The sequence below is a fragment of the Rhinichthys klamathensis genome, unplaced genomic scaffold (assembly GCF_029890125.1).
Source record: "Rhinichthys klamathensis goyatoka isolate OS25496 unplaced genomic scaffold, OSU_Roscu_1.1 h1tg000180l_1, whole genome shotgun sequence".
Taxonomy (NCBI): domain Eukaryota; kingdom Metazoa; phylum Chordata; class Actinopteri; order Cypriniformes; family Leuciscidae; genus Rhinichthys; species Rhinichthys klamathensis.
The window spans coordinates 3,171,295-3,197,162 of NW_026606708.1; the positions used below are offsets into that span (position 1 = coordinate 3,171,295).

The following is a 25,868-nucleotide window of genomic DNA, read 5'->3' on the forward strand; positions in this document are numbered from 1 at the left end:
TAAAAAGTTGTTAATGTATAACAATGTAAAACAAAAGCAATACATATAGGCCTATGTTGTCATAACTTATTGTTCATATAATTTTTTTCACAGTGAAACAACAACGATGCCAGAATATCGTTTTACTTACCTCAGCAAACACTGCAAACTCAATTCAAACTCAAATCTCAGAACATCCTATGCTGAACTGCACCATATGCAGTTATCAATGGGGTTTGTGTGCATATGTTTGTGTTTAGACTTCTAAGTATGTTTTTTTTTCTAGATTTATAAAGTAATTAAGATGTCAGCCCTGAGGTTGCAATTTTCATCATTTGGACACCCTACTGGACTAGCCCCTGCAGTGCCCAGCCATGTTCAGCACATATCACCCACCTGAACACAGCTGCCTGCTGCAGTGATATGCTTACTGCACGCTCCATAGTCCCACAGATGGGTAATTAACAGCAGGGTGCAGGGGTTTAGGTCTGTGTGTCTCAGTTTGTGCTGATAAACAAATTTACTATCTTTAGAGAGAGCGCTGTATTAGATTGGTGGATTGGCACCTAGAACATGTTTGTGAATGCCCTTTTGTGCCCATTAAATATATGTCTCTGTTTGTGTAGGCTAGATTCTTGTTATGCTGTAACATGAAGGTTGATTAAATGTTCCTATAGTGCGAAATAAACTAACATTAAATTAACAATTTCTACAGCAAGAAGACACTGTGTACACTTTTAGTGGCATCGATGGCTCTATGAAGAACCATTTACTTTCCAGTAAAAGGTTCTTTAGATCATTATAATGTTCTTCACACTAAGAAAAAATTGTTCTTTTAGGAACGGTTCACTGAAATGTTCTTTGGCAATGCAGAAATGATTATTCCATGGTATCGTTGTGAAACCCCCCTTCTGGAACCTTTATTTATATGAGTATTGTGTTCTACTGGTCAAGCTCAACCAGTCAACCCTGTTACCCAAGTTATTGTAGAAATGTGGATTTATTTTTATAATTAATTTTACATTGTCATGCATAAAACAATAGAAAATTAATAAAAAAAACTTGCTCATATGAAGTACTTTTAAAGTGTCATGAATGATAGTGAATATGGTAATCACTACATAGCCTACACTACAGTACTTTCTGTACTTTTCAACCACTGGCTGTCATTCCCAGACTGGCCGCGCAGTGGCGCAAAACGCGAGCTCCAAATGCCAATGGAGTGGGCACCGCGCTGTCATATGGTACTGTCGCCGATTCTTGAGATAGGATTGAGGCTTGAGCAGGCTCAACGGAGGCAGCCGTGACTTGGTCTTCATATCACAACCGAACCTCGACTTGGAATAACCCAGCTGTGCGTTTACACCTTTCGTCTTGTGAGCGACGCGGCATGCAGCGCGGGAACAATGGGGATGGTCAGAGGTTGCGCTGAGGACGCCAGATGCCATACCGCACATATGTCCTCCCTAACATACGAATCCAGGCTCAACGCAGGTTATTGATTATGCTTGCGGGGTCCGATCGGGAGCCAGACGTTTCAGCAGCAGCAGAGAGAGTGCAGCGAGGTGGATGCTGCGCGGCGACGCGCCCCCTGAATCCCTAAACTGAGTGAGTATCTTCAGCAGCATCTGTATACGGCTCTCGTCTCATTGGCATGCACTTCTGCCTACGTGCTGGCCATACAACGGAACCCTGTATTAAACGCATATCAGAATGTATAGCAGGATTATTTGCTGTTGGAGGTTGGAGGAATACGCGTCCGGTTTACATGATATTAATGACTCGCATCATAAGTCAGCAGACACGTGTGCAACAGCTTCAGTGTAGCCGCATTACCCTTTGTGATTCGACGCTTAATTAAACGGTTTATAAGCAGGTTGTGGCAGACTCTCTCACTCGGCGGAAACCAGCAGTTCAGCACTGCTCGGTATCATATTTAATACCGTGAATTATGGAATCAATTAAGGGAGCAGCAACATAGCCGCTCATTTATTTGTTTCCCCTCAATTAAAAGGGATTTCTTTCGACGGAAACCTCTTCCAGTCTGCTGTGGGAGCTGACCTCGCGGACGCACCTGCACTGCGCGTGCATTTCCACTTTGATCTTGTGAGATTATTTCCTGAGTGCATCAGTGATTGGCGGGACGATACCCTCGGGAGCAACGAATTACTCGTGATGAATAAGAGGTCGACCGCTGCGGGCCATAACATATCATGCATTCGCGCTTCATATGCGAGCCGGGAAAACAATGGTGTTGCACAGTATACTGGCATACTTGACATATAGCCTACAGCAGTGTTTCAGTTGAAACAGCTCACGTTTTAAAGTTCATATGGGCAAATTGAATCAAAATAGTACTTATCTTGCTAACCTGTTGTGTCTGAATAATCAGCCGCAGTAAAAGCTGACTGATCTCCTGTCTGCAAAAAAAGGGCGCAGTAGGCTACTTTAAAGTCCCCATGAAATCAAAATTGAAGTTTTTTTGGCTTTTAGTATGTAGGCCTATATGTTTGCCTTACTGTTATCTATAAGCTAGTGGCTCCAAAACCACGGCAAAAGATATTTAGATTTAGAATATATAAGCATTCAAAACTTAGTCTCTCACTTCCGCCGACATGGATCAATGATTTTGATCACATCACTTTGCACTTCAGCTTCTCATCAGATTTTCTGTCCAATCAAATGTTCTCAAGAATTTAAAGCGTCCTGTCCCATATATCTATAGTCTTTGCCCTACATTATAAAATCGGTCACTTGTTCTACCATTTACTGTTTTCTACATGGTGAATGGCACATTGTGCGCTATGTAGTGGATAGGCTCAATTCAGACAGTGTGCTTTCCAATGAGGCGAGTGAAGTCTGGTTTCACGTAAGTGTCACGCGAACTGCCGCAGCGCACACACAGTCTGCTCCGGTCCAGAGACACGATAGCACAGAGCAGATCATATGCGCGAGTCAGCACATACCAGAAAACATATCGGACCCATTTGAATTCTGCACAGAATGCTATATTTTAAAGCAATATGGAGGGGATTAGGACGAGAAACGGTTAGAGATTAGGAGGAAACTGCGGCTTTACCGAGCTCAACGGCTCTGGCCGAGCTGTGATATAAACTAAATTCTATTGGTTTCTACTGTTCGATATGTCCCTCCCAGTCTTCCTGTTTCAGTGGAAATAACGTCAACACATGTGACATGAAATAATGCCACTTCAGTGGGACTTTAAGATGATGATGTGTAATTTGGGCACGAGACGAAGCTCACTGTAAGTTGAGGTCGCCCTGGAAAAGTCTATAGACTAAACAGAACATTAATGACTTTAAACTAGTCTATTTTCAAATTGTGGATGAATATTTTAGGTGAACAAATTGTTTCCCCTTACATTCATCCACTGACTCATTTTGTTAACACCGTTTCTTTAGCGTGTACGACCCAATACGCTGATTTCACGCAGCCGCCATTTTGAAATCGAAAGCGAGGCTCCGGTGGGAAGAACCCCGGAAGTACAGATAGACAACAATGCCATGACTACCAACCTGAAGCTGCTGCCACGATTTACACTATTGGATGTTAATATCCAATATAGGATATGTATATAGTTCGTTCCTGCTTCTTTTTTTACGTTCTGAATATATAAAAAATTATTGTATTTATAAATGAATTTCACTGTATATAGTCTAATGTATGAAAGAAATGTATACATTTTTAGAATAACTAATTTCTACATTAAACACAACAATACGCCATCGCATTCGCGACTCTCCTATGATTAAAAGCGACACTTCCGGTTTTCTTCCCACCGGAGTCAATTCAAAATGGCGGCTGCGTGAAATCAGCGTATAGCATTCGAGAGCGGCGTGTGAAGCGCCTCCTATACTGAACGAACTGCTCAGTGCAGCATCTCAACAAATATCTTCATGTGAGTCATTCTCGTTCTCGTTTCCGGAATCATTCAGTAATGAATGGGTCTTTCTAACAAATTGGTTCAATAATTCCCTCATCAAGAATAAACATACATGTAGCTGTAGCTTATTCGATTGCCACCTACTGGCCTAACAATGTAATTTGCAGAAAGGGCTACAGTTCGAATCTGAATGAATCTTTTTGTGAACGATTCAAAAGAATCACGTTTAAATTAATCAAATTGCCAACACTAGTGTAGAGAGGGAAGGCTTGCCGGATCAGACTGGTGATGTACCTGTCATCCATATAACAGACAGATGAAGGTTCTGTGTCATGTATGTGAGTTAGTTTGTGAGAGTGGCTGCAATGAATCAGACTGTTGGGGCCCAACTGCTCAGTCATATAAACTTCCTGTTGATTGGTGGAGACTGAAACAGATATGATTTCCCTACCCATGGCCGTGAGCATCAGAGAAAGCAAGCAGAATGTTCTGTACTGTCCAATCAATGGAAAAAAAATACAACATTGGCTCACATGTGATACGATGTAATGTCTGGTGGGGTAAAGAACGGTTTCCTATTTAAGATTGTGAAAATAATTTTTTGTCTAAAGAGACAAGGAGGCTGCACTTGCTTGGAAACCCTACAGTTGCAGGTTCTAATATAAACTAAGTATAATATACAGGTGATGCAATGCATAGCAAAATTTAAATTATTTAAATGACATTGACTCCAGCATTCAGAGTATTTTTAAACCCTAATAATTTCTCTCAGCTGTGTCTGCTCTTGCTGTGTCAGCTGTGCCTGGTCTTTGTGACTAAACTTGGTCATGACAGAGGAACCAGACCTGTCAACAAGACCCAACAAGCTGATCTTTGTCTTAATCAAGAACATTGAAGTCTTCTGTTTGGGAAACCTTTTACGTGAATCACATGCCTTGTTTTGTCACATCTGAAATGTGTTTCCTGAACCTCTTGTTTATCCTGAGGTGGCCTACTAGCTGAACAGAGTCTTCCAATTTTGAGAGAACCGTCAGAGATTTGCTGTAGGTCTGTTACGGTGCGATAAGGCCCTGCAGGCAGACATCCATTAAACTTGAGGCTCTGCTGAAGATACTGTGAACTGCAGAGGAGTTCCTTCTCTCAGTCTTATCGTGGAGCAGATGAGTGGTCAGATCATAGCTCCTCGCAGGAGGAAACATACACAGCCTATATCTCTCCTTGAACATAAGAGTGTGCGCATATTTGTGTGTTTGTGTCTGTGTTTTTTTTTTTTTTAGACCTGCAATATCTGCATGAAGAGCATTTGAAATTTGATTGCATGAAAATACAGGAAATCCAAATTTATTTGCCCCACATAGTTACATATTGAGTACAGATTGTGTGGGTGAATGTTTTCTTAGTTTGACAATGAAGGTCATGTGGAAGAGACCAGAATGATCAAACCAGAATGATTCACAGTTACTAGCAAAACTATCTCCACAATCTCTTAGCGAGAGGTCAGAAGGTCCTTGTCTCCTCAAAACAAAGGTCACAAGGGCAGGAATCTCTGGTGACCTTAAAATCTGCTATTTTCAGTCATTGTGTTTTGGTCTGTTTCAATTCAGCGCTGCAGGCTGTTCATGATACCAGTAATTTGTTTACATTGTTTTTTTTTTCCCCTTTCATTTTACTAATATGCTGAACAGTTTTTAAAATGGCAGATTATATTTAAATAAATAAATAATTACAATACTGTTATTATTTTAAAGCTGCTCCTGCTACTTTCTACAAATGTATTTGTTCTGATTTTCTTAAACAGTAGGATAGATGTACAAACATTCATCCTATGGTGTTAATGCTGATAACGGAAAATTATCAGCCTAAATTATTTATCTAAAACTGTTCAAAATATGTATATTTTTTGTCATTTAAATAAAACTGAAATTATGAATTTACATTACATTTTCTGAATAAAAAATCTGAGTGATGTTTGCTAGTGCAAGTGGAATATAAAAAATCACATGAATATAGGTGTAGTGAGTGGTTCCCAGGGTGTTGCTAATTCATTGTGAGTGTCTTTAAGAGGATTGCTATTCAGTTGATATATGGTGTTTTGAGTGGTTGCTAGGGTGTCTTTAGATGGTTGCTAAGAGATTGGATACTGCTCAACGTCAAAAGAGCTTACCTTTAAGTTTGGTCATTATGGCTTCTTCAATGTGAATCAATTGAAATTGTTATCGTATTTTCATCACATTCAGTTAGCATTAGTGCTGTAGATGGAAATAGTAGCAGCAGTGCAGTTGTATCAGTTCCATCAGTCATTTATACTTAGTTCTGGAATAAGTTATATCTTATCTTAAAACAAAGTAGTTATGTAAAGGTGGCACTGAGGAGTTTGGCTTGAAGGATGTGTTTGTTTTAAACCTAAGACAAGATGTCAGAGGACACCCTGTTTTACTGCTTGTTTACGAATAAATCATTTAACATCCCTCATGCTAACATGCTGCTCAGAGGAGACTTGAGGGCTGTTCACACATGCAGAGATTTAAAACAAAGAAGAAGGAAGTAATTCGTTTTCAATGAGAGTTGATGATTTCTGATGACATGAACGTCAGCGACAGAAGTTGAGCAAACGCCTAAAACATGTTTTTAGTTCATGTATTCATTTTTCGTCATCGTTTTTGTAGTTTACTTTCCACTTATATCCACTTATACCAATTCCCCCATTCTTTTTGCTGATGTAAAACGGACAGAAAGAGAAGGAAAAGAGTGAAAGGGGGAAAAAACGAGAGGGGGAGGAGGCGAGAGAGTCATGTCTCTTGGGTTTGGGGGGACGTGCCAGTTTCTCTCTGACTGAAATCTAGGGCTTCACAGTAATTAAAACATGCCATTCCCCAATCTCTCTCTGTTTCTGTTTCTCTCTTTCTTCTTCCCTGTTCCATGAGCTCCTTACAAACAGACACAATCTTTCTCTTTATTTCTCTGGGGAAGTAATTGACTGGAAAATAGAAGCTGGTGTCTGACATACAGATGGAGACCTGCCATTATTACACAATCCAATTTAGTCTTCGTTAAAGCAATGAGATTAATTTCAGACACATGGTAAAGAAATGAAAAACAGGGAAACCGAATAAAAAGGATTAATCATGTGATTGGGACCTGGAGTTCCTTGAGTTTGGACATGCTGAGGCTTCAAGAAGGACCTGTAAGCTGTTGTTGTTTGATATATCTGCAATTGCAGACACTAACCACTAGGGAGCAGTAGTTTAAGCATTGAAAATGCCAGCATAGTTGGCCCCTGCTGGTAAACTATCTAGATTCAATAAGCATCTTTCGTAAGCTTGGAATAATAAAAAAAACATAGGCTACATAATTTAAACTGTTAAATGTAAAATATGGCAAATCTCAAAATGCATAGCCTATCTACTTTTCATACTGCATCTTATAATGTTATGTTGCCTAAATTCACTTGTAGGATTAAACATTATTGATTGTAGTTTTCTGTGTTTTATTTTTTATTGAGACAAAGTAGTAGGGGGCTTATAGACATTTAAAATCCGCAATATATAGGTTGTCAGCCATATCTGAAGTTCAGCTCCAGAGGCCTTCTCAGCACTTGATACACACACAGTGATACAATTATTATTCTTTTTTTCTATTTAATTCTGGCGCGAGTCCTTCCCCTTTGGAAGTGCATGCACAGTGGATTCGTAGTGTGGAAAATAGCGTCTTCTCGGAATATCGACAACACAAACCAAACTCTTCCAGGCCTCAGCTAAAGGAAGGGTCAAATGTTGTTTCGCAGGCAGCCAATAAGACCATAGGCCGTCATTATGCACATTTATTACATGTATGTATGTAACTGGAAGTGAGACTGGAAATGCTGATGACTCGTTTCAGCAGATCTATAGAATCTATTCTTTCTTAGGAGATACGTTTATTTGTCGTGCACTTTGATCTGTAAAACTTTGCAGACCTTTTACATTCACAAACAGCTATATTACACACTGCATGAAAGGTAATATTTGAAAAAGCATAATGGGGCACTTTAATATCTGTACATCGCTATTTAATTATATAGGGGCCTGACTCCAGGAATCTGGAATCTTTTACATATTTGAACATGTTAAGCATGTTTACTGAAATAATTTATACTGTAGTCAAGAAGTTGTACATAGTCATTAAGTGCAGTAATAGATCATAACTTCTGTTAGTAGCTCTCAAGACTGGAGGGCTTGTTTCATTTGTGTTTCAATTTATTGTGTGGTGGACTGAAAGTCTCCAATTAAGAGTGAACAGGATGTTTTCGTTTTGCTTGGTCACATTAATCAAATATGAAGTGGTAATCATTTTAAGGGGATTGTCCTGGGTATCTTAAATTATTGCGCAGCATTAGCTGATTTGACCAATTACAGAGGATTTTGTCTTGCTCTAATGAGTTGGTTTTCAGAAAGGCAAATTAATCAGTCGGAGAATAAAGACAGGAACTGTGTATCAGAGACAGGCTTCTGCTTCTTCCCAAATAGTATCCATGTAATTACACAGGAAACAAGCTGTTTCAGCTTTCCTGTTTTATTAGCCCAGTGAAGACAAGATGTAGATTTAAAAAAAAAGAAGTAATTTTGTGCACATCCCACCTTCTGGCAGGTGCAGGACAAAAGGAACTTATTAAAGTGAAAAAAAAAGTCTCAAAAATCCCCTTTTGAGATGTATAAGTTTGTAAAAAACCTGTATGTAAGTGTTTTCTTAATTGAGTAATGTGTGGGGCTATTAGGCTTGTTTAGACCTAATCAAAATAATTGAAATCACATGGTGGGTCAGTTGATTGTAAGGCCTATATATTTCCCTTCATCAAATGTGAGAGTTCATTCTTCCGATGGAACTATACTCACGTACTGCTGTTACCGGAAGCCAGTGATTATAGTTTATAAAGTTATAATTATGGATATTTTTCTTACAAAAATGCATCGCTTCACCTCAGTAGGCCTTTATTAACCCCCTGGAACCGTATGGATTACTTTTATGATGGATGGATGCGCTTTTTGGGCTTCAAAATCTAAGTTACCATTCACTCCCATTATAAAGCTGGGAAGAGCCAGGATATTTTTTAATATAACTCCGATTGTGTTTGGCTGAAAGAAGAAAGTCATATACACCTAGGATGGCTTGAGGGTGAGTAAATTATGGGAAAATTGTCATTTTTGGGTGAACAAACCCTTTAAATTCTGTAGAATATGTCAAAAAGACACACGCATTATCATCAGAAAGGTCAGCATCTATATCTTTGATTGTTTTTTTTATGTAACACTGCTTTTTTTTTTAGCAGTGTCTAGTTACATATGCACATAACAGCATCTGCACCTGTTGACAGTTAAGGGACTATGTTATTCACCCAGCATGCTTCTCTGCATGAAACACATCATTATTGGGAATGACTTCACAAATCAATATGACGAACATGTGATTCTGCCATTGGGTGGGATGAAACACAGTCACAGCTCCATCTGGCCTCAGAATAATAGAACAATCCCTGATAGAGCGCTCGTTTTGAGCACTGTCCTGTCCTCGTCTCTTTCTTTCCAGAAACACACGCGGGTTCTTTAGGGACACATAATCTGTACCATCGGCTTAAGGCCAATTTATACTTCTGCGTCGGGTGCGCGCAGTAGGTACGGCGTAGCATACGCACAGACGCGTACCATACGCCGTACCCTTCGCCGTAACCTGACGCGCACCTCCTCAAAAATGTAACTACACGTCGCGACGACGCGGACCGCAAGATCTGATTGGTCGGCTTGGTAGCATCGCGTTTCCTCCTATGCATTTCCGGCGTGTTCTGCCATTTTTAAATTCTAAGTACAGCGAAACTGTTAAAAAAACTAAAAATTGACCTTTTCCACCTCGATAAGCTCCAACTCCAACATGATCTGCTCTCTTTCAGTCGCCATTGCTTGTAGTAACCTAAACTCAAAACAACCGCGAGGAATCTTCTTCTTCTTCTTGCCGCGAGGAATCTAAACACAGTGGAACATTAAAACCCTCCGCCGCCAACTAGCGTTTCGGCGCTGTACTGCAGAGCAACGCAGACCTAAACGCAGAAGTATAAATGCTCATGACGGCGTCGCCTACGTGCGTAGCCTACGCCGTACACTACGGCGTACACTCGACGCAGAAGTATAAATTGGCCTTTAGCTCTGAACGCGCGTTCACTTCAAACGTTGGCTTTGTAGGTGCGTCCTATTCGCTTTGGACTAGCGTCGAACTAGACGCGGATTTGACGCTCTATTCGTGTTTGGTGTGACCGCATAATGAAGGCTGCGATGTCAAGATTGCAATGCTGGACTGTGTCTGTGTGTGTGTGTGTGTGTGTGTGTGCGCGCGCGCGCGAGAGAGAGGCATGATCGAACTGTGTGTGTGTGAGAGAGAGAGAGAGAGAGAGAGAGAGAGAGAGAGAGAGAGAGAGAGAGAGAGAGAGAGAGAGAGAGAGAGAGAGAGAGAGAGAGAGAGAGAGAGAGAGAGAGAGAGAGAGAGAGAGAGAGAGAGAGAGAGAGAGAGAGAGAGAGAGGCGCGCGACCGAACAGTGGAGTATTGCATTGGTTTTCATTTCTTGTCCTCGGAGCACTAATCTTACACATTCTACATTGATTAAAAAAGAAAATCGAATGCGTTTTTAATGGTAGTATTATTTTAACAGAAATCAATTATTAATAATTCAGATGAGAATAATGTTACATTGTTAATTAATAATGTTAATTAAAATTAAGGAAAACAAATATATTGATCTGAAATATAGCTAATTAATTTTAAATTAATTCAGGTACAATTACGAAACATATTGCAAGGTCTTTTTGTCTTTTCATTAAAATAATTAATAAACTAATTATATAAAACAATTGTCAGTGCACTACAAATAAACTGGTTCTATGCCTTTATATAATAAAACTTATTTAAAAAATACAATGCCTTCTGCATTTTTGTTTTGCTTTTCCCTCCATTGTACCGAAATCGTACCGAACCGTGATGTCTGAACCGAGGTATGAACCGAACCGTGACTTCTGTGTACCGTTCCACCCCTACTCTCATCTGATTGGCAAACCATGAAACCAAGAAAGCTCAAGTCATTAGGCTGCCATTAGCAAATTCTATCATACCGATGCAACCTAAATAAGCAGCTCATGTGCAAAATTTTGACTCACCTTGAATCAAAATCACAGTGGCTTTTATTATAGTCATCAATGTTTCAATATTCTGACTGAGCGTCTATTTGTCTTGAGCAAATCAAAGGGTGCTAAAAAGGCCCATCTGGGGAAAGAGATTATCTTTCAGTCGTTTTAGTCGATTTATTTAATTTGATTAGGCATTTAAAGGTGCTCTAAGCGATGTCACGCGTTTTTTAGGCCAAAACATTTTTTGTCACATACAGCAAACATCTCCTCACTAACCGCTGGCTGCCTGTCCCCTGAACACACTGTAAAGATCTCTGTAGACAGCCCAGGCTCCACAAACAGCAACAAAAACAAACTGGGCTAACCCGCTCCACGAAACATGACAAACAGTTCTAGCCAATCACCGACAAGAAGGACTTGGGGGCGGGGTTTGGGGGGTTAGTGCGCGGATGAGGAGGAGGGAGAGTCTAGCTAGCCTCCGTTTTGTTTGACAATACTTTAAACGAAGTGAGGTCACCCGACATCGCTTAGAGAACCTTTAAGATATGAGAATAACGCACTGCCAATAAATTAATAAGATTTGAAATATGCCATGGGTGCTCTGGACAGATTTGGAGTAAGACATGATGTCTTATATTTAATTAAATATTAGCAATATGTTCCTTGCAAAACAATTCTTAGTCGGAGTACTTGGTTAATTTTGAATAACCATAATGGAGAAACATCTTTTTGTTCAATGAGTGCGTATATCCACCTGCCGGGGCTAATGCTTGTCATGTTAATTAGGCACACCTTGACATTTTGATCTAACCAACCAAGTGTAGGTGTGACAACATTTTCATTTTTGGGTGACCTATCCCTAAGTGCAGATCATGATTGATTTGTTTTGGTTATATTGAGTTTTGTTGGTGCTGTTGGGCAGACAGAGCTCCGGTAGCGATCCTATCGTAATCTTCATTGATATCTGGAATGTGAGAGTCTGGATGTGTGCCTTAGTCTAGCACCGCATTTTCCCTTAATTTTGTCTGGCAGCCTTTGACAAACACTCTGTTTTCTGTGTATAAACAGGGAGTCAGTGCATGATGGATCCACTCATTAATCTCCAGGCATGTTTTTCATTGATGCATACTCAAGAGACCCGTGTACAGTTTAAAAGTCAATAGGAATTCAGGTGCAACTCAGGGCAAGTATGCATGCGTACTACACTTGTGACAACCGCATTATAGTAAAAAGTCCTTTTTCAGTCTGACAAAGAGCAAGACACAATGAAAGAGACATTTTCTTAGTATTGTCTCCCTCCTTTGTTGTTTCGACACTGTTGTTTGCTTATGCACAGAGGTATTTTTAGCTCTTATCATGACTCACTTCCCTTTGATAGTACTAAACCAAGAGCCGAAATAATTAAAACTGGGGTAATTCTTTATCTGACAAAATCCACACACTTGAGCTCATGCATGATGCCTGTAAGGTGTGAGTCAGAAATAGCCATAGAAATCCTTGTACTGCCACCAGCAGTAACTAAAGACGGGATTGTGCATGCAAACAAAAGGTGACTGAGCGATTCAGGACTCACTCTCCATTCAAAAGTGCTGGCTCATTCAGAAGATTTCTGATGTAATGGAGAACATTGGACAATTGGAGAAGTGTACGCAACAACGCTGTCAAGTGTGTAGACTGTATTATAAATATGTCTCACATGGGTTCATTTCAATGCATTGTTCTCATGTGCAGACATTTGCGATGTCCCCTATAGAAACAGGAAGAGTTGGTGATGTGTCTGTGTGTGTGTATATACTGTATATATATACACTCACCGGCCACTTTATTAGATACCCCATGCTAGTAACGGGTTGGACCCCCTTTTGCCTTCAGAACTGCCTCAATTCTTCGTGGCATAGATTCAACAAGGTGCTGGAAGCATTCCTCAGGGAGTTTGGTCCATATTGACATGATGGCATCACACAGTTGCCGCAGATTTGTCGGCTGCACATCCATGATGCGAATCTCCCGTTCCACCACATCCCAAAGATGCTCTATTGGGTTGAGATCTGGTGACTGTGGAGGCCATTTTAGTACAGGGAACTCATTGTCATGTTCAAGAAACCAATTTGAAATGATTAGAGCTTTGTGACATGGTGGAAGTAGCCATCAGAGGATGGGTACATGGTGGCCATAAAGGGATGGACATGGTCAGAAACAATGCTCAGGTAGGCCGTGGCATTTAAACGATGCCCAATTGGCACTAAGGGGCCTAAAGTGTGCCAGGAAAACATCCCCCACACCATTACACCACCACCACCAGCCTGCACAGTGGTAACAAGGCATGATGGTTCCATGTTCTCATTCTGTTTACGCCAAATTCTGACTCTAACATCTGAATGTCTCAACAGAAATCGAGACTCATCAGACCAGGCAACATTTTTCCAGTCTTCAACTGTTCAATTTTGGTGAGCTCTTGCAAATTGTAGCCTCTTTTTCCTATTTGTAGTGGAGATGAGTGGTAGCCGGTGGAGTCTTCTGCTGTTGTAGCCCATCCGCCTCAAGGTTGTGCGTGTTGTGGCTTCACAAATGCTTTGCTGCATACCTCGGTTGTAACGAGTGGTTATTTCAGTCACTGTTGCCCTTCTATCAGCTCGAACCAGTCTGGCCATTCTCCTCTGACCTCTGGCATCAACAAGGCATTTCCGCCCACAGAACTGCCGCTCACTGGATGTTTTTTCTTTTTCGGACCATTCTCTGTAAACCCTAGAGATGGTTGTGCGTGAAAATCCCAGTAGATTAGCAGTTTCTGAAATACTCAGACCAGCCCTTCTGGCACCAACAATCATGCCACGTTCAAAGTCACTCAAATCACCTTTCTTCCCCATACTGATGCTCGGTTTGAACTGCAGGAGATTGTCTTGACCATGTCTACATGCCTAAATGCACTGAGTTGCCGCCATGTGATTGGCTGCTTAGAAATTAAGTGTTAACGAGCAGTTGGACAGGTGTACCTAATAAAGTGGCCGGTGAGTGTATATATATATATATAAAGTAACTTTTTGTATATTACTTTATATATATTATATAGAATATTTGCATAATTTCTAATTGTATATTGAGTATTTAATATAAATGTAATACATAGCATATACATATATATATATTTTTTTATATATAAATATATTTCTAAACAGTTTGTATGTGTAATATCTCAAACATATATATATATGTATTTTATTTGTAATGTATAATACTGTCAGGACTGCCAGGGGCCTCTAAAGCCTCAACCCGTGTGCCTTACACTGTCAAATAAAGTTTAACACTTGGGCTCCTGGTGAATATAGTGCAAGACCACTTTGGCCCGTGGGACATTAAGCAGTAGCTGACCACTTGGACCCCCAGGCACTGCTACACTTTCTGTGTGAGCTTATTAGCATGCCACTACTATTTTTAGTCGTCTAATGTTAGTCTACCAAATCAAGTGTTTTTTAAAGCAAGCAGAGCAAGGGTGGAGGACCATGAGTGTACTGTCATATTCATTAGAGAGCAAAATAGTGTGTTTTTTTATGACAAAAGTTTCAAGCAGAAAACACAACACTGTATCTGTTTAGAAACGGGCCTAAGTGACATGTAAAAACTCAGGGTTTCAGCAACTGCGTTTACTATCGCCTGTTTGTTCACAGCAGCAGACAGATGAGGTACCTGATGATCGTGAATCTTTGTATGAAAAATGCCCCCTAGTCTGAGGCAAATGATTTCAAACAAACGCTGAGTGACAGTCAGTGGGCAGAAAATGACACACCGTGGGATAGAAGAGAGAGAGACCTACAGGAGACACACACACAGAGAGAAATACAAAATAAAAGTGCAAGAGGGAGACAGAGAGAGAACAAGAGAAAGAGCGGGGGAGAGTCATTCTCTGTCATTCATTCACACTCCACGGAGAATGGCTTCAGGGAAGGAATAAAAGAGCAGGGGCATCACTAGGTCCTTTTAAGGAGGGCTTTATCCCCCCCTAAATTTCCACCAAGACCCCGTAAAAAAATTAGATTAACTCCGTAATATATACACTAATTCGTGATCGCCTCAGTCCCCTTTAAAACTCATATGAAACCGACGACAGGCTTCGTCTCATCTCCATAGTTTAGTCTGCGTTATTCAGCGTGTTCTTCAATCCGTAGCAGTGCAACGCCAGCGTCAAATGCAGAGGACAACGTGTGTTCATTTATTCATTGATTGTTATGATATCTGCATCGGTGTTTCATGTCATTTTTATGTTAAAAGTGTTTGTTTTCCACCAGATGACAGAAATCCTCCTAAAGCATGGCACATTTTCCATGTCATCTCCATGAATGAAAATGACAAATGTAGATCTTCCTTAAAGTTAGACAATTGTAGTTATATAAAGTTTGTCTATATTCTTAATGAATATTAGCTGGTTATTTAAAATGATTAGAAATTCATTAAATATTCAGGGATTGACTTTATAGGTAGTGTAGAACCTACTGTATTGTTCATGCCTACCCTAGTATGCAAACAATATATACTTTTTTTCTATTTTTTTAATCATTGAGGGCTGAGACCCCCTAATATTGAAATAGCCCCTGTCAAAGAGTATGATTTTTGTTATCCCTCTGATGGGTGAAAAGGGCTTTACAAAGCAGAAAGGAACTGATTCTAGCAACTCCACTTTTCCCTTTCAGATCTTGTGGACAGTGTTTGAGAGTGTGTGTGCATATGTGTGTGCGTGTGTGAGGGCGCGCGTGAAAGTGTGTGTGTTAGCACTTCCACATGGCCTCCATGCAGGACGGGGTGAACTTCTCTGCTCATCCCTACGGCAAAGTACTGCTGCTGGGGGCCATCGCCGCCGCCTCAGCCTTCGTTGTCACCATTCTCATCGTCGTGCTATGTGTGGGCTGCCAGAGGTGAGTTGCACACTAACACATATGCTCATATAAAATGCTCTAATTTCATGTCCTCTCTAGGTTGTTTGTTTAGATTCATATTCAGGGGTGCTTGCTTGTTCAAACCCCTAACCTAAGTATAGTGCATAACTTATCCTGCTTTTGTGTTGCATACATAATACCTCAAATCATGCAGCTCCTGAGGAGAGGGTTAAAATAAAACGGTGAAAAACGTCCTTAGACTTCCACTGAAGGAAGGACACCATGTATTGTGACCATATTGTTATAGAGACATGGGCTAGAACACAACAGAAACCATCTAGAAACACTCTAGCAATAACCCAGAACACCAAAAAAATAAATACACCAAACCATAAAATGTAATTTAGTCCTGTGATGGCAAAACTGTATATTTAGCTGAATATTTCAGAAATCATTTAAATATTCAGATTCTCTGCTCAAGAGATGTTAATCTCTTATTATTATCAATGTTGAAAACAGTTGTGCTGTTATTATTTTGTGGAAGCCTTGATCATTTCTGTTCAAAATTATTTAATGAATAGAATAGAAAGTTCAAAAGAACAGCATTTATTTGAATTTTTCTTTTTAATGTATTTTCATTTCATCTTCTAGATCCATGATTTTTTCCCCCCAGTCCATTGCACTCAATAAATTATAACACCGGCAGATCTTACTTTCTAATGTAGGCCTTATATTAGTACAGTATTTTTGAATAAACAGAGATTTTGACCAACATGGTCACACCATTGTGATTTGTACTATAAATCTTCATAACAGGAATATCACAGAAAATACTCCTGTAATATGAAGGCATATGTAATATGTGTTTGTTCTAGGACAAAAGCCATAGATCACCTGTCTTCACCCATCACTGTCACCAAGGTCTTTTATAGAGCTTATTCAAAAATGACATTGAAGTTCACCCACTCCTCTTTCATGCTCACTGGGTAATGGTGGCGATGTCCTTTTGACATGGCAGTGATGTTTAAACAGGAAGTGCCTGTTTATTTTATTTTTTACTTTTCCATCTCTCTCTCTTGTTCCACCGATGATAGCACAGAACGTGCTGTGTGAATGCTAATGTCTCATTTTGTCAAAGCACATGATGCATCTGGTAGTAGGAGGACAAAGAAAAAGAATTAGGGGAATGAGAGATAGAGGGATAGAGGAAATTCAGATCCTGTGGGAAAAAAGTAAATGAAAAAACTCGAGAAGGTGTATAGATACTAGATAGTAGGAGCTCTTCTCAATATTGGACATTTTCAGTTTTCTAGCTTAACAAGTATGAGATATTACTACTGATAAACCTACTAAACCTATTGCTACTGACCTCTTCAGGTCAAGCTTGCTGACAAAATATTATTTAGAGCTAGCAAATATACTAAACACTGTAGTCAAAGATGAACTTAACTAAAATGTTACTAATATAAGATTTCATATAAGAATTATTGCATTTGAACGTCTATAATGTGCGGCTCATAAAGGAATAGTTCACCCAAAAATGAAAGTTGAAACAGTTCATAACCAGTCGGAATGATTAATTTATGATTCAGACTGATCCGGTTCTCACTGACTCGCTAATTCAGTGATTCCTTTGTAGTGGTTAACTGACCAATGTAGGGGAAGAGTGTAAATTTCGGTCTATTTGTCACACAAAGCATTGAAATATAGTGCACGAGTAGTAGGGACCACTGTTATGATGCTTTTGTGTAAGCCCATATATTGTAACTACATGCAAAAAAACCCCCACAATATAATATTTTAAGAGTCACAATATTAATATCACAATATAAAGGCAAAATTTAAGCTTATGTGATAACTTTTCTTCACTAACCTTGCACATAATTCATATCATGTTAGTCTTGAACAAGATAAATATATGGGTTTAAAAAGCTGTAGTTGTAGACTATATATTTATTCCCAAAAGTTTTTTGAGAAGGATAAATGTTCTTGCATGATATTACACTAATGTTTTTTATTCTGTTATGTCTTAAAAACAAATATCAGTGATTCACTGTAATCTCAATAATAGCTTTAGTACTTTACAAAATCCATTTTGGATCTATTTCTCCTGCTGTTCTTCTTCTGAGGGCAGATTCCTGATACCTACTCTGTTCCTGTAATCTTATCAAAGCAATGCTAGGCAATCAGAAGAGAATGACAGACATGCTTTTCCAAGAATAAACAGATGTCTGGTCAAATTTGGCGGAACATTCCGGGCAGTGGGTCTGGATCGGGAGGCTCTGTGTACGAGTGAGAGAGGAAAGTTTAGATTCTGGAGTCACCGAAAGACATTAATGTTTGTGTACTTCTTGTCCGTTCATGAAGAAATGAATCCTCGGCATCTATTTAACTATTTTAATGATGTTTGAATTGTGTTATGTTGAATATTTGATCGATTTTCTGTGTGGCTAAGTTTTGGCCTGAACACCGTCACTATGCAGTTACTCAGATGCCTGTTAATTATCCAGTGAAAGCCTTCTGTTGTTTAAAATGCCAATCTGGACTCATTTCGAGGACAGTTCATCTTGAATACACTTGCCCAGTTACTACTTCAGATCAAATGACTTCACTCAAACAGTTTATGAAAAACAACTGCCTTGAATCCTTCGAGTAGCCTAATTGAATTGAAATGTGCATTTTCTTCCCGCACAAGATAAACAGTTGGAGCTGCTAAAGTAAATTGAATCAGGGGGCTCAAATGAGTCCGCGCATTCCGTCTCCATAAATACATGGATAAACGAAGCATTTGAAGTTTGAACCTAACATTCTAAAATGTTTGATTTGGGATCTGATTCACATCTCTCTCATTGTGTCCTGCAGAAAGGGGAAGACGCACAATGGCCCTGGAGAGGAGAGGAAGCACAGGCTCATGGACATGGTGAGAATTTTTAAGTCTCTTCTGGGTCTCATTCACTAATAATTGCACACAAGTTGTACATATCCTTATCCATTTAGTTACCCACTAGTTTATGAATGTATAATTTAATGTAATGTATATGTCAGTTGTTTTGGAAAGAAGTCTCTTAAGCTCACCAAGGTTGCATTTATTTGATAAAATAATATTGTGAAATATCATTACTTATTTATAATGACTGTTTTTTTATTTCAATATATTTTAAAATGTAATTTATTTAGCAGTAATCCCTCCAGTCTTCAATGTCACATGATCTTTCAGAAATCATTCTAATATGCTGATTTGGTGCTCAAGAAAGAGTTGCTGCTTAATATTTTTCTGAAAACTGTGATTACATTTTTTTCAGGAACTTGAATATAATTTAATGTTTCTAAGAACAGCATTTATTTCAAATATAAGTATTTTGTAACATTATAAATGTCTTTTATTTTCGTCAATTTAACGTGTCCTTGCTAAATAAAAGTATTAATTTCTTTCAAAAAAATAAAATCTTACTAACCCCCAACTTTTATATATATATATTGACAGAAAGAGAGAGTATCCTAAACTGCAACCTTATTGATATATCATGATTTCTGTATGAAAACATTTACAGACAGGTTTTTTTTTGCGCAATTACATGTGCATGCATGGCTAGTGAATGAAACCCTTTCTCCTTCCTTGCAATCAATTCCTTCTTTTCTACGTATTTTCTAAGAAACCCAGGTCTGGGCTCAGTTCCATGTCAGTTCAAGCAGTTCATGGTTTTGTTTCAGGATTTGAATTCTTCCCACTAACCAGTTTTCAAGTAACAAATTGAAGGCTCCTCCTGAATTTAATTAATCTTCTTAATCGGCTCAGTGGAAATGGATCTGACCTAAACTTTGAATGTATCTCTTAAGCTTTGAATCTAAAACAAAAGCATTTGAGCCATTTCACTTTTTTAGCACCACACACAGTAAGACAACCTAATGTAGATGTGTGTATTGCCATGTACTAGCTTGGCCCAACAATATGCCCGACGTAGGCTGAATTGGAAAACTGACAGTTTTGTTGTATTTGTTATACTGTTTTATTTTTATTTGAACACGCATTTTAAGCAGTTTATCTTTGCATCTTTTTTCAGAGTATACTGCGGCAGTCCAAGCTGCGCTCCATCAGTAAGTCAGACACCAAGCTTCATGAGATGAACAGACTCAACTGCAATGGCAAGAGTATGTACTGTAAAATCACATCTCTTAAAGCTCTTAAAGTCTCTAGCTCTTCACACATACCTGCAGTTCGGGAGGCAGGTCTGAGCATGGTACCAACTGCATTCCGGTAGTTTCAATGAGGCTATTTTACTAGATGTAATTACTTTTACTCTATAGTGATTGGCATGTGTCTGCTGCCCTTTGCCTCTGCAGTTTCGAGCAAATCTTTTTATTGTCTCTTTGAAAAAAAAAACCCAATAGTTTTGCTTCTCAGATTTTAAGCTCTCAACTTCAGTTAACATCATGCTGCTCTCTGTAGAATCTTCTAAGAAGAACCGTCCCGCCAGCATGGATCTGCTCCTACTCCCTAGCCGTCGCTCAAACTCCGACCTGCGTTCTCAGGGCCGCCAGCTGCCTCAGATCCCCTCTGGTGAGGACGGGGAACACACGTACGCTGAGGTGGGCCGCCGCTCCTCTCCCACACGTGGTTCTGAGGATGCCCGCTATGGCGTCGGAGGTCGAGCTGGGGAGACGGACACCCCCGCCCCACCGGCGGTCCCTGCTAATACCCCAGCTCCACCTGATCCTGACGGGGACTGCTTAGAGGGTGGGATTCCGGAACCTGAGACCCTCCCCCAAGTATTAAACACGCCCCCTCAACCGCAGGAGACAGTGGAGTACGCCTGCATCAGAAAGGTCCGGAGAGTGGACAAAGCCGCCCAGAAGAGGGACAATGGGACGGAGACCGAGGAGGGGCTTGGACAACAACGACACAGTAGTGGGGACATTCGGCATGCCCCACCTACTCACCCAGCCCCGCCTCCAACGCACCCACACAGTCAGAAGATTCCTCGGAAAAACATGGAGGGCTTCAACCTACCGTCTTTCCCTAAGGTATCTACATATCTATCTATGTATATGTACATGCCTATGTATCTGTATATCTATCTATCTAGACCTATAAAAAATATATTTTCTAGTTAAATAGTGAAATTAATTTCTTTGAATATTGATTCATTTTCATACAAGTTTATTGGGTTCAAATTGCAATTCTATTTGGTACATTCAAGAACTGAATAAGAATTTAAAGGATTCTCATCTCATTTAAAATATTCTCAATTCCATTCTGAATGGTCCACAAACCTGCATTTACATCTACTGTACATTTATACATTTGGCAGACGCTTCCTGGGAGTCAAACCCACAACCGTGGTGTTGCTAGCACCATGCTCTACCGCTTGAGTTTCAGTCTATAACCCTCATATACTGTATAGCAGTGAACAAGAACAATGCAGTTAATTACTATCAATGCTAAAATGCTAGAAATGAATCAAGCCAATCAATTAATTAATTGTGATTATGTCACTTCTACACATACATTCAGCATGTAATTCACTAAGTCATGCAACACTGCAACGGCATTTCGCTTTAGACGGCGTTAGACTACAAATGCAAAGTACAAATACAAAGAACTACTGCAGTATATAAAAGCATTGTTGCTCATGAAAACTATTTGTCTTTTCATGACCATTAAAAGCCTTTGAGTCGCTGAAATTTCCGATTGCTCTTTAAATTGTGTCTTTAAATGGAATATATTATAAATAGAAGCATGCTGGCTGGGAATGTCTTCCTGTATTTTTGTGTGCCTCAGCACTAGTGTGGACTTACAACTAAAGTGGGTCTGCAATTAAGTACACTGCAAGTGTACTTCATTATTTCCTCTGTAAGAAACTGTCCAAATCAATGATACTTGGGAGCATTGTGGTCCATCCACAGCATTAGGGGTGTTGCACGCTCTTTGGTACTAAACTATGAGGATGATGCAACCAGCGGAAACGCGGAGTGAAACCTCTCATTCACTGAAACCCAGGCAAACAGCCAGACCCATAAAATGGGCCAGTTCTAATGGGAGACAAAGTGAATTCCAATGTTGAACGAAAGAAGCTACAACAACATGCTAATCCCTGCCTTAAAAATGGCTCTGTGACACGCCCCATTGCCCACCTTCCGTTTCTCCTGCATAACAATGAGGAGAAAGTGCACAGCAAGCATCAGCCTGTTCCCTTACAGCCCGAGTACAGGAAACACATTAAGCTCAATATCATTAGATGCAGAAGATGGTTAGACATGAGGGCAGGCATTAAGAGGGGGGATTGTAGCCTGATTATGCCACATAGGCTTATTTTCAGGTAGAGGAGTTTTGAATCGACTCCTCAATTGACCTTTGAAAAGTCTTTGTGGATTTCTCACATCCAGCTGGTTGACTGTGTGACTATGAAACAATTTTAAATGGTTTTCTTGGATTTCTTTATTCTAATTAATGTGAACTTTTACCTGCAACAGCTAAAATATATACCCAAAAACTAGGAGTATTTTAGTTAACATTTTAGTATTTTCGTTAACATATTTTAGTATTGACATTTAGTTAACCTCATGCCATTCGCAACCCGTAACACAATTTTTTTAACAATATCCTGGCAACTCTTTTCAATATAATGAGTGAAACAGCTGATTTGTTCACAAATTGGACTCGTCTAGTTCTTGAGTTCAACTTACCGACTTGATTCAGTTGCAGCTCACTGGAAGTAACTATCAGTGGCTAATGACCTACAATTTAATGTGTCTCACACAAAGACATTGGAAAGATTTAATTTTGCAATATTTAAGTTGTATGGATTTTCATGTTGCTTTTACACATTTTGAAGCTCCTTTAGTGTTCCATAAAAGAAATAAAGTCATACTGATTTGAAACAACATGAGGGTGAGTAAATGATGTCAGAATTCCTTTTGTGGTGAATTATTTCTTTAAAACTACTGGTTTTAAACCTGTGAACTGTGCTTGGAGGTCATGATGAACTATGCTGAGCTCTACTCCCCAGTGTATATTGTTTGAGATGGCTCCTTAAACTGTAATATAATATTTATTCTAGTCAATTGTTTTTAATACTTTAGGAGGCAGTGTTTATGGGAAATGGAGAGCAGTACATATGGAAACCTCCGGAAGAGGATGACATCATCTTCCAGCACAAGCAGATGGGTATTCTAAGCTCTAATGCGGGAGAGAATATGGCAGCATCTGCAGCAGGGGTGAGTGTGCATTTAGTTTTCCACAGTCCTGAGACACATCCTCTTCTTCTCATTCTGTGCAGTCAAAAAGTCTTGTAGGGTATTATAGAATCTAGAAACATTGTAGATGATCCCAGAGCACTTCCTCACCCCTAAACACTGTTTCAGAGTTAACTAGAAGCAGCTGTAAAATGTGTATTCTTAAAAGACCAAACATTTGGAGTCAAAGATATATACACAGACTTTCCACTCACAAATACATTTCAGATGGTTTGTCTTTTTATTGTCATGTAGATCACAGAGATGTATTCGAAAGTCTGCAAACTGGGCAAAAAGAAGCGAGGCGTGCCCGGCTCGCCCCCCGCTGCGAGGGACATCAGCGGCTATAGGACCTTGGCTCGGGGTGACCGCGGTGAGCGTGACGGGGGTTTCAGCGTGGTAGTCAAACCCCAAACATGGGCACCGCAGGAGGGTAAAGCCTCGAGAGCGCCACCCGGCTGCATGGAGGACCACTGCTACGAAGCCATCAGCACCGAGGAAACAGACCTGGCTTACGAGACCATGGAGGGTGGGGGAGGCTGGAGGCGAGACAGGCCTCCGCCCAATGCCAGCGCCACCTTGCGACCCAAGCGGAAGAGGCCCCAGCAGCCCTTACAACAACCACCGCCACCCCCTCCACCCCCCCAGCAGACCCCCAAACTACAGCATCTCCCGGCCAAAGCAATGCTGATGCCCGGGGAGAGCCTGTATGAGAGCATCCCTGACCTGAAGCAGGGCTCGGCAACCTCCAGCACAACCACCATCTTTACTTTTAATGACGGTATGGAGATGTATGTCACTGGCCTGTAGGGGGTGCTCTAGTAAAGGGAACTTTCCTCTCTAGGGCTTGAATTTTGAATTGGGACACGCGCACGTGTGTCGTAACCCAATGGGATACGCGCATTGTGCCACTGCTATATATTTTACATGGGTTCCAAGTATTAGTTGAGCATTAATTGAGTTTTGTAAGTCTAGTTAAAGGTCAGTATTCTCGCAGCACAAAATGATAGAATGAAATGATTTCGATTAGTCACACACCTCATCACGAGGAAGAAAAATAGTCACCAGCCATGACATATTACCACACACAAAACATATCACACCTAACAGTAGCATTCCTGTAGAGGGAATTCTTGTTTATTTATCATTAAATGTTGTATTTTCGAACAAAGTGACCATCGGAATTGCGGGTCAAACTCGTATTTGATGCCTAGAAAATCCCAAAGGAGAAAAAAAACGAGCACAAGCCAATTACAAAAGCAACTTCTCAAAAAGCACAGTCTAATTGTGTTCCACGGCCCTCTGAGGAAATTTTTTGGATTCGAAGCACTTAGCAAAGCTCTGTCCCATTTCAAAAATGAATATATAGAAAGCGAACTTTATCAGAGAGCCAATCAAAAGCTATTGCAAAGCAAAATATCATATATTGACAAAAAGCCTTTATTTAATCTGTTCATAGAAGAATTGATCCTATTTTAAAACAGCTAAAAGCTATCTATTATCTAAAAGCTTTAGGAAATACATGGCTCTATTTTTGTAATATCAAAGCCTCTATTTCTGTAAAAAATTAATCACATAATTTTAGAGTTAAAATAAAGATTCTAATTCGATTGGTCAAACAGATCCTGTACGTCAATAAAGTATTTTCTTATAAGCACAAATATTTCATGCTCAGCATGTCATCTGTCGTAGACAGTCCCCTTATAAAATTGAAGAGTACATATAAAAAAATTAATAGATGGTAAGTTGTCACTAAAGCAAGATCACGGAGGGAATTAGCAAAAGCTCAGGGACAGTGAACAAAAATATTAAATAATTGCACACAAAAACGTTATGACATATCTGACAGGAGACCCCCCAATGTCTTTTCATGTTATTTTTTGTTTTGGTCATACATCAATTCAAACTGTCACATGAGTCACCACAGTGCTTCAATGCGGTATAATAAGTGTTTTTCTTTGTCAATAATGTTTATGCACTTTGCCTGATTAAAAAGATGCATGCTTTCAAGAAAAAAAAAACCTTGTAAAGGGATAAAAAAAGAAAAGAAAGTAAAGTAAAGTGAAACTAGCACTGTCCTGTGGTATCAGAGAATGGTTTATTTCTTGCTGTTGTTGGTGGATTGTTTGATTTATATCTTCATCTGAGAAAGAGCACAAAGTGAATCGCTTCAGGACTGGGGAGACCAATGACGACCCGAGGAGGACTCTCTAAATAAAAAAACTGGACAGTTAGGAATATAACACAATTGGTCAGAAGAAATGTATCATAGACAATCCCTTTCCCCCCATAATTTCAGAAGCAGTCAGGATGTCCACATATGTCCAGATAAGATTGAATGGAATCGCATATATCAGATTGTTGCAAAAATTATCCTGTATGTTATATGGAAATAATGGGAGTTTAAAAAAGTTACAATGACAAAGCGATTTAAAATTAGTGTATGTTGCCCCGTAGGTCTATGGGAGGGGGGGTTTGGGGTTTTATGGCCAGACAGTGACGAGTTTCGCCAGTGGACAATGTCAAACTATCTGTGATCTGTGGACTATAGCCGCTCTCTCAGTGTCTTTGAATCTGATGCTAATGTGATCTGGATTAAATTATCCCAAATAGCCGGAGCACTCAGAAAGGGGCTCAGGTCAACCAAATATAATCAAACCGCTTGTCTAAGCCTTCGTTGCTATCAAATGTTGGTGCAGTGTTGTAAATATGTTACAAACAGAAGAAATGCAGAAAAGG

The 25,868-nt window shown here is 39.8% G+C and overlaps 1 protein-coding gene across 2 annotated transcripts; it reads left to right on the top strand.

Annotated features, from left to right (window-relative positions):
- The first annotated feature begins 1,174 nt into the window (after window positions 1–1,174).
- si:dkey-70p6.1 (uncharacterized protein LOC570575 homolog) lies at window positions 1,175–24,848 on the top strand. 2 transcript variants are annotated; one of them, XM_056261063.1, is made up of 7 exons: window positions 1,175–1,587; window positions 15,714–15,935; window positions 18,759–18,816; window positions 19,958–20,045; window positions 20,344–20,918; window positions 22,977–23,111; window positions 23,385–24,848. In XM_056261063.1, exons 2-7 carry the CDS (start codon window positions 15,802–15,804, stop codon window positions 23,937–23,939), a joined length of 1,545 nt encoding a protein of 514 aa, XP_056117038.1. In that variant the 5' UTR covers window positions 1,175–1,587; window positions 15,714–15,801; the 3' UTR covers window positions 23,940–24,848. The 2 variants fall into 2 exon arrangements, with proteins under 2 accessions (XP_056117038.1, XP_056117039.1); XM_056261064.1 differs by having other exon boundaries at window positions 19,958–19,991.
- The last annotated feature ends 1,020 nt before the right edge of the window (window positions 24,849–25,868 follow it).